Raw genomic sequence first — 10,570 nt, 5'->3', positions numbered from 1 at the left:
GACTCAAATTCTCATCTTCCATGACGAATTCAATATCTATATATATCGACAACTTTGACTAAAAATATATTTGGATAAAATATTCCATACATATATATGATAAGAAGAACACTGATCTCTCATCACCACCTAATCATTCAAGACTCTTATAGTTGTTTAACAATACACAAGCCTTTCACTTCTTATTCTTATATCGACCAAATCATTCGGATGAACAAAATCCTGCAACATGTCCATCTTGTTAATTACCAATAACCATTTTGATAAATTAGCTCTATCTGTAAACTAATTCTCAAGGATGTTATATCATTTAGAAAATATTTTGTACATTAATGTGCAGGCATATCATGATTTTTTTTTTTTTTTTAATGCTAGCTAGCCAGCTAGGTAGTGCTGTATAAGAAATTTTGTATAAAATGACATGAGACACTTTATCTCCAGATATTTAAAAGGAAGAGATATATTAAAGTGATACTAAATGATAGAATATCATTGTTTAAATTATTAGAAAGCTCCTTGAACAGTGGCAGTTGAACAGAAGTTGGTGATGTTTTGTTGGATTTTATATATCATGGCCACAAGGCAACATGTACCGTCCAACCTTCTCCCAACTACCACCACCTTTGAGCCTCAAACATAAATTCCCCAAACATTCTTCCAATAACATTAATTGAAGACGTCGCCGCCACCGCTCATGGCTGAGGAAGTCCCAGCGCCACCTCAAACCGCCACCGACAATATGCCCTACCTCTTCGCACCTTCACTTCCACCAACCTCATCAATGCTCCTTCCTCCACCGCTTTCCCAACCAGCTGGGCAAGACCTTGAGATGGTTGGAGAGGACATTATTGATGAGTGGTTCAGCCTCCTCACTGGCCATGATCATCCTCATCGTCGGAATATTCCTGAACTGCCGCTAAATGTATCTATGAATAGGAGTGATATTATTGATCATCAAGGAGTAGGAGATAGTAGTTCTTCCGGCGGCAGCAATAAGAAAGGTAAAGGGAGATCATCATCAGGTTCAGGTGGTGGAAGGAACAAGAGAAGCGTTCCGGAGGCGGCAAGGGTGGCCTTTCATACTCGGAGTTCGGAGGACGTTCTTGACGACGGTTACCGGTGGCGGAAATATGGGCAGAAGGCTGTCAAGAATAGCATGCATCCCAGGTACCCACCATTAATTATTCTTCTGCATGCTTCTTAACGTACAAACTGCTCTCACAATAATAATAATAATAATAATAATAATAATATATAAAATGAATGCTGATTAATTAAAAATCGATCGATGATGGACAGCTGAATGCATGGGCCGAAATGGCCATATATTCTATCGTGCATTAATCGTTTTCTTCTGCTTATTTTTTTTATAATTAAAATACACCCACACTCCATGTAGTTTGGGTTATTAACTAAGACACCTCTTTTGATTTGAAAATACTTGAATTCATCTTTATGATTTAGGTTTTTTTGGTGAAGATATCCCTCTCTGTTAAATTAATCTAAATTATTTTAATTAAATATTAATTAAGTTAAAAAAATAAACCGGGATTAAATTAAAATAAAAAATAAAAAAAAATTGCTGGTTAAAACCCGTCGTCAATGACAGTTCTAGTGGACCCCAGCAAGCTCTAGGGCTAAAACCCATTGACAAGGTGTTGGTCACAAATGGATTCTAGTACACACACCCACACACAAGGAGAAAGAAAAAGAGTGTTGAACTCCATTGATGGCGAGATCTATCAGTCGGTTAATCTTCTTCTTCTTCTTCTACTCCATCTTTTTCTTTCTCCCTGTGTGGGTGTATCTGTACTAGAACCCACCGGCAACGGCTGTTCCAATGGGTGTTGCATTCATCAATGATGGGCTCCTAGAACCCACTGTTGGAGGAAGTCTCATTGCTAGTGATAGGTTCCAACAAATTTATTTTTATTTAATTAAGGTTTATTTTAAACTAATTAATATCTAACTAAAAACAATTTAAATTAATCTAATAGAGTTAGTAATTGAGGGGTGTCTTCCTAAAAAAAACTAAATCAAGGGGACCAATAGAAGCATTTCAAAACTATATAGGGGTTGTATTGGCCAATGACCTAAACCACATGGGTCTGGGTGCATTTTACCCCCTTTTTTTATACATTAAAAAATTGTGCAATTGTTTTCACACTAAAGTGATGTTCTTTTTAAAGATCAATGTGCAATAGAATGAATATTTTGCCCATTCGACACATGTCATTAGTTTTTTCATAGATTTTGAAGAATATATCATAATACTACTTACATCCACTACATATGGGTAAATTATTCTTAGTTGCTTGCGATTTAGATTATTTGCAAGGGGATTCCATATGGTTTTCCTTTTTGTTCCTAAAAAGTCTTTGTAATTTACTTTTTTATACTCAAAATACTTCTTTATTAGTGTTTGACATAATCTTTGTGAACTAATAGATTTGGTGGCCAAACCCATGGGGTTTTCTTCATTTTCTTCTTCTCTCATGTCAATTATTCTTTGTATTCTTTTTCCTCTCATCTCTTAATCTCTCTTCTTTTTATATACACACACAAGAAACCCCCCCCCCCCTCGGCCGACGATGGGTTACAACTGTCAATTCTTTTATTTTATTTTAATTTAATTAAGATTTATTTTAATTTGACTAATATTTCTTTTAAATAATTTACATTAATCTAATGGAGTTAATAATGTGGGGAGTGTCTTTGCCAAAAAAACAAAACCTAGAGACCCTAGAAGCATTTTAAAACCATATATAGAGGTGAATCATATTTAATAACCCCAATCACATAGGAATTATTTGGGTCCATTTTACCCTTTTTTTTTTTATACACTGAAAAACCATGCAATAGTTTTCACGCTAACTAATATTCTTTTTAAAACTAATGTGCGGTAGAATGGGCATCTCATACTACATGCATCCACTACATATGGGTAAAATTGTTCTTATACCCTTGTGATTTGAGTTATTTATATGGGAATTCTATATGATTTTCCTTTTTGCCCCTATAAGTCTAAGTGATTTACCCTTTTTACCCATACCCCTCTTTATTAGTCTTTAATATAAATGATGTAATTGAAAATGAAATGAAGTTAAATTTAACCAATATTATAATATTAACCCAAGGTACAATAATAAAAAAAATAGCATGTCTATGCCCTTTGCCACTGTCAATCCTTATTTTCTGAAAAAAAAGAGAAGCCATGTTATGTTTTACAAGATTTGTTTTTTTTTTTAAGTTTTTGTTTTTTATAAATAAAGAGAGATTAATATAGGATTGGTTAAATTTAATTTAATTTGATTTTAATTAACATCATTTACGTCAAAAATTAATAGAGGAGGCGTTTTAACAGAAAGGTAATCACGTAATAAGGATATCTAAGGACAAAAATAAACTATAAAGGTCTCCACGCATATGACCTAAGCCACATGCATGGTGGTTGGAGGTAATTTTAATAATTGTTAAAGTTGATAAGCCGAAAACAAGTATTTTGTTAGAAGTTAAAAAAATTATAAGATAATTATAAAATTAAACCAACTTTATTGTGCCTATGGCTTGTAATGTTGGACATTAAAGCATAAAGACATACAAAATATGGGTATGATGGAGATGACATGCAATCATATAAAAAAGATAAAATTAAAAATGAGCATAATTATTAAAGATAATACCATGCGTATAATATAATTAAGATAATCTAATCATGTAAAAAAAGTACATTTAAGCTTGATGAATATAATGGAACAAGTACCTATTAAAAAAGATTAAGGAAGACAACCAAAAAAAAAAAAAGAAAAAAGAAAAATAGGTGAAGTGCTCTTAGATTTGTTATAATTTTAAACGAGTCTTACAAAAAATAACACTATAAATATCCACAACCAAAGAATTTGAAATGTTTTGAACTTATAAGCTCATACTTCTCATGCATGAGATGTTTGGTCCTTTACGTTTTTCACTTGTAAAATTGAAAAAAAAAAAGTTAATTTTTTTTTACAACAGTACTACTTGAGGCTAGAAAAAGGTGGGGCTTCAAATATAAAGAAATTATGGCAAAATTGATATATATATATATATATATGCAATTCTATATCTTTGAAATCTAAACTTTGTTATAAATTATCTATTCCCAACTAGGGTGAAAAAGAAAACCACTATCAGATGGCTACAAGGACATTAAGTGGCAACATGTGTAAAATATAAACTTAATCGAAATGAGAATGTTATAGTAAATGTGCAATTATACAAGTAAACATAAAAAAAAAAAAGGCCACATATATAATTAATAAGATTGAGTGGTAGCTAGTGATAATAAGATGTTAGAATTATGATTCAAAATGGCTTGGGTACATATGCATATATGTAGACGTGAGAAGAAGATGGATATATAAACACACATCTAAGACAAAATGTAACTTGAATAGTGATATTATTAGAGATCTATTTATGCAGTCGACATCAATTAATGATGTACGTAGTTGGTGTTATATGTCAGGTTGATATGACTAATGAACAAAATGCTAATTATTTTTCACCTAATTCATTAACAGCATTTTGTTTTATATTTCTCTGCCTAGAACAAATAAATCAAGACTTTTGTTTGGTGGAGGCCTTTGTGGGGGGGAGGGGGTTCTTACTGTGGAAAGGCACTAAAAATTTACCCAAATTAGATTTATATTATTATTTTTTTTTATCTTTGCAATTTAAATTCCTAACATATCTTGTGCACCCTGCAATTCCAAGAAGGAGCTATTACCGGTGCACGTATCATACATGCAACGTGAAGAAACAGATCCAACGGCTATCAAGAGATACAAGTGTTGTTGTGACAACGTATGAGGGCATCCACAACCATCCCTCTCAAAAACTCATGGACACATTGGCTCCTCTCCTCAGCCAACTTCGCCTCCTTAATTTCCCATTTCTAAAACCCTAATTTCTACACGTTGTTTATAGCTTACCTTTCTCTCGTGTTAAATATTAAACTTGCATGTACAAGCAAGAATTCCAAGTGTCAGAAGAAGCTCAGATCTAATTACAAGAATTCCAAGAATTCCAAGTGTCACACACAACGTGATTGAGAGAGTATGAGTGGAAAATCTCAGATCTACCAACATTTAGTGTTAGAGCATGCTAAAAGAAAAAAGTGTCCCAAAAGAGTTTTGGGGTGATGCAACTGCGTGTATTGTGTACCTACTGAATCAATTTCCCACCAAAAGCCTTGGAAATATCACACTGGAGGAAGCTTGGAGTTTGAAGAAACCCAGAGTTGATCGTCTCAAAGTTTTTGGCAATGCTGCATATGCCAAAACACTAAAAAAAAGGGGATAAAACTAGAAGATAAGAGTCAAAAATGCATCTTCTTGGGCTATGAAGCAAATGTAATTAAGTGGGTACAAGCTTTACAACCCCACTACTAAAAATGTTGTATGGTCAAGGGATGTTGAGTTCAATGAGAAGCAAATATGGGACTAGAAGGTTGAAAAGAAGAACCAAGTTATTGTAGATAAGCAAAAAGATCAACTTACTGAAGATGGATAACCAGCCCAAGTCTAGGATTATATGGAAGTTGGTGAATCAAGCACTCCAAACCCAAGGAAGGTAAGGAGTATTCAAGATATCTACGACACTACTCAAACATACTACAAAAAAATTAATTTTTTGTGGTGGTCTTAAAAATGGCCACAAAACATGATATTTTGCAATGATTTTTTTTAACATTTTGTGATGATTTTGACAAATCACCGCAAAATTCACTAAAAAATTTAATTTAAAAATCGTCGCTAAATTTAGAAAATAATTTAATAATTAAAAATTAAAATTAAATTTTACAACAATTTTTGAGAAACCGCCACTAAATTTAAAAAATAATTAAATAATTACAAAATAAAAATAATTTAACATTTGCAGCGATTTTGAAAAAATCATCGCAAAATTCACTAAAAAATTTCATTTTGTGGCAATTTTCAAAAAATCGTAGTTAAATTCAAAAAATAATTTTATAATTAAAATTAAATAACATTTGTGGCGATTTAAAAAAATTGTCGTAAAATTCATTGAAAATTTTAATTTTGCAGCGATTTTAACTTTGCTAAATTTAGAAAAAATAAATAATTAAAAATTAAAATTAAATAAAATTCATTAAAAAAATAAAAAAGAAATTTAACAAAATTATATAAAATCTTATTTTTCTTTTTAATCAATTAATTTATTTAATTTAAATAAATTAATTTATTTTTAATTTATTCCACTATTCTTTCAAAAAATAATCAATTAATTTATGTTTAATTTGTATTAAAAAATATAAAATATAATTGTGGAAAATAGTGGTTGGATTAGGTGGTGTTTGTTAATCAAGATAAGAGGAAGAAAATATTAGATATGGGAAGTATTTCGGATGTTTGGTCTTTCTAACATGTTTGTTAAATTTATCTGACCATTTCTGAAAAAAACCTCACGTGACCTCTTATCTCTCTCTTTCAAGATAAATTTATCCGACCTCCCACATTGGATAAATTTATTTGGTTTTTCCAAAATAAGCCTCAATTACTTATATGCCTCTTGTAGGATAGTTAATGCCATTTAATGCATTTTAAAGATTTAAATTTATTAAAAAAACTTATTTATTTAAGTCTTATAATTAATATTATTTAATACATTTTTAAATTGTTATATGTTTTGATAATTTTTAAAATTTAAATGACATTGTTCATTTAATTGATTTTTAAAATTTAAATTTCTCTCTCTCTCTCTATATATATTTTATTAACTAATATAATTCATTTCACCAATTTTTAAATTATTTTATTTAATTTTATATTTTATTATCTATTATGAAAATATGTTTTGGCCATTTTTAATTATCTAGGTAGAATTATTGTAATTCTAATAATAATTATTTCTACTTTTCAACTCCTTTTAAATTTATTTTTGAACATGAATTTATAAAATAAAATATTAATTTTAATTTTAATTTTAATTTTTTTGACAATTCATATTAATCATAAAATAGTATTTTAATCATAAATTTAATAATAGGGATATTTTGGTAAAAAAACTCTTATTTTGGTACTTATCATATGCATTAACAAACACATAAAAAGAAAAAATATAATTATTAATGGATTCCAAAAAATTTAACAAACACTCTGATAGAAATCTTGAAATGCTTTCCAGTCTTATCTTGATCATTCCATATCTTAATTCGAAATGCATTCCAAACTTATCTTGATACATCTTATTTTGCTCATTTTAACAAAAACCCCATTTGTATATAATTTATATGCGCAAATATATAACTAGGAAGCTTTGCTAGTTAGATGGTTTTGTGCGCGTATGTGCGTAGGGGAGGTCCTGGGGTTCGAAACCAGGAAAGGGGAGAAGGAGGTTGGAAAATTAATTTCCAACATTGTCACTTGGCGCGAGCGAGCAAGGGTTGTCAAAAATTCAAAATTTTTTGAATTTTAAAATTTTTGAAATTTTTGCGGTGGTTAAAATTCAATATTTTAGAATTTTTTGCTGCTATTCCAAAACTACCGCTAAATATTTTAAAAGCCGTCTCAAAAATATATGACTTACCAGTAGTTACCCAAACGGTTGCTGAAAATCGCAGTTAAATGCTCATGACGATTTTCAAAACCATCACTAAATTACTTAGCAGCGGTTAAAACCGTTGTTAAATGAAAAAAAAAAAAAAACCGTCGCTAAATGCCATTTTTTTTGTAGTGACAATTGGGTTGGATGATAAATATTCAATGTTCTACTTATTTTTAGATTTTGATCCATTGACATTTGAGAAGGCTTACCAAGAATCAAAATGGAGGAAAACAATGGAACATGCTATTCGCAAAAACAATACATGGGAGCTTCCTACACTACTTGAAGGGCACAAAGCTATAGATGTTAAGTGGGACTATAAGACCACGAGGAATGCAAAAGGAAAAGTTGAGAAGCATAAGGCGAGATTGGTAGTAAAAGGCTACAAGCAGAAATATGGAGTTAACTATGATGAAATGTTTGCTTTAGTAGCTTGGCTTCATACAATCAGATTGTTTATCTCAGTAGCAACCCAGAAAAAGTGGAAGATGTACCAAATGGACGTGAAATTAGCTTTCTTGAATGGGTATCTTAAAGAAGAAGTCTACATAAAGCAACATCTTGGATTCAGTCAAAAAGGGTATGAAGATAAGGTATAACGATTAAAAAATGCCCTTTATGGGTTAAACAAGCATTGAGGACATGGAATCCCAAGATTGATGCTTACTTTACACAAATTGAATTTGTCAAATGTGCATGTGAGCATGCCTTATTCATGAAACATGTTCCAAAGATAATATTTTACTTGTAACTCCCCACTTTCTCGGTCATGTTATAAAGTGAGACAATTCTGGAATAATAAATTTTTTATATTTAAAACTATGACTAAACCATATAATTGTTCTTTTCCATCCCAAAATTTTCATATATTTATCTCAAAAGAGAATCATCATATGCATCAAATGCGGAATCTAGAATCGAACCTGACATCTTAATATTAATTATAAATCAACTCTTACATCATCGCTTCTCGAACTTAATCCTCAATACAAGGCTATTCATCAATGGAACATAAGTTCTCAACATAACTTAATACATAACATAAGTTCTCAAATAATATTAACCCTAAATAGGGTTATATATTATCATTCCTCAATCGTCAATCATAAATCATATCTTACATTATGGACTTTCAAAACGTTCAGAGTACAAACCAGTAGAACTTAAATACATGGGCTACATAACATTATTCAATTCATCATACACTTTGCTAAGTATCATTTCATGCCTCATTCATCTTCGTATCCGCTACAATCTCCATTTGGAAAGTTTGAATATTCCAGGGGCATTACTTGGGTTAGATGATGAATTATCTAAGGATACATTTATAAATTTGTATGCGTGAGTGAAAAATGCAACAATGTCCTTTACCATTTGACCGTTTGAGCCGACAAGATCTTAACAACATTCATACTGGCCTGAGCTGACGTAACAACTTTCATTCAGGCTTGAGCCTACGTTGCTTGTTCGTACTCTCAAACATATGCAATGCATAATGGATGGTAACGTTTATGTATGTATGCATCTCAACATAACATGTCAATGCATCTACGTGAAAACACATCGAAACATAACATGTCACATGCCAAAACATACTTTGAAGCATACATCATATCAACATATAGGCATATTATTTCAAACAACAAGGTAAGTTTTTAGAAAATACCTTTCATAAATAAATTAAGTTTGAGAAAACTAGCTTACCTTTGAAATCTGCTTAAATCTCGAGAAGCGTACTTTTAACCTCAAGTGTGTGACTATTACGTGCATCGTCTCGATTTGAGTGCCAACCTCAAAATTCACATAAGTCACTTCAACTTAAATCTCAAAACACCCTAAGCATCATATTTATTTAACGAAGCATTAAAACTTATTTTTCTATAATTTCTTGCATTTTCTTTATTTTTCTCCATATTTCTTCCTATTTTTCCTCAATAAATCCAAACTAAATATTTCTCAATTATTTTCTCAAATATTTCACTATAAAAATACATAAAATAACATTTCTAAATTTTTATAATTTTTTAGAGAATTTTACTCACCTTAACTTAGCCTCTTAGGCTTTCTCGGTATACGTGCTCTAATCTCGAAACATGTGTCCGATCAATTTTCTGGCTCCGAGTATACTCCTGAAGCCCGAATTAATTCCAAAAATTTTCTATAAATTTTCAAAAGTATTTCCTATTTTTCTCTATTTTTCTTCATCTTTTTCCTATTTTCTTTCTTTTCCTTTCTATTTTTCTTTTTCTTCTTTTTCTCCTTCACTTCATCTTCTACCTCCAGCTCTGTTTCTTCCTCCATGCACGACCCTTGCTCATCCGCACACCTAGCCCCGCCGCCTCCTGCTACCTTCCTTTCGTCGTTGGCCATCGCGGCCGTCCCCGACCTCGCCGATCACCGTCACACCACTGCTCAGCCTCGCGAACCACTGTGGTCGACCCTTGCTCTGCTGCGCACACAGCAGCTCGGCCATGGCTGCCTGCAGCCACACCATCACGCGGACGCCGCTCGCCCTTATCGCTGCTCGTGCCTCCGGCGCTGCCTTCGGCTTAGCCAGCAGCTGCACCAGCCTTCATTGCCCTCCACTCCTACTTCGCCGCGTCCTTCCTTGCCGCTGTTCGCTCACGGCCATGGCCATTTGAGAGCTTACGGCTATGGCCACTTGCTGTGGTGGCCAACTTCGGCCACCCTCGCGGCTCTCAGCTACTCTCTCTCTCCCATTAGGTCTCCCTCCATTGCTCTCGGCCCTTTCTCTCACGAACTCTCTGCTTCTTCCATTTTCTTCTTCATTTCCTCTCTCTCTCTCTCTCTCGATATATATATATCTCTCTCTATATATATATATTACATTATACACTAATCTCTCTCCCTCAAATCACTCGATCGGTCATGAAGCTTCCCAAAAGCTTCCTCCCGCACACACGACATTCGTGTTGCATGTCGCCTCCCACGCCTCCATTACACA

At 32.4% G+C, this 10,570-nt stretch overlaps 1 protein-coding gene across 2 annotated transcripts; it reads left to right on the top strand.

Moving 5' to 3' along the window:
• The first annotated feature begins 705 nt into the window (after positions 1–705).
• Positions 706–5,051, top strand: LOC127787281 (probable WRKY transcription factor 56). 2 transcript variants are annotated; one of them, XM_052315250.1, is made up of 2 exons: positions 706–1,167; positions 4,756–5,051. In XM_052315250.1, the coding sequence occupies exons 1-2, from the start codon at positions 740–742 to the stop codon at positions 4,943–4,945; spliced, it is 618 nt and encodes a 205-aa protein (XP_052171210.1). In that variant the 5' UTR covers positions 706–739; the 3' UTR covers positions 4,946–5,051. The 2 variants fall into 2 exon arrangements, with proteins under 2 accessions (XP_052171210.1, XP_052171208.1); XM_052315248.1 differs by having other exon boundaries at positions 4,753–5,051.
• The last annotated feature ends 5,519 nt before the right edge of the window (positions 5,052–10,570 follow it).

This window comes from Diospyros lotus, chromosome 12, assembly GCF_014633365.1.
Source record: "Diospyros lotus cultivar Yz01 chromosome 12, ASM1463336v1, whole genome shotgun sequence".
NCBI classification, from domain to species: Eukaryota; Viridiplantae; Streptophyta; class Magnoliopsida; order Ericales; family Ebenaceae; genus Diospyros; species Diospyros lotus.
Note: the sequence above shows the minus strand (reverse complement) of the source record. Positions and strands in the feature narration are given on the sequence as shown.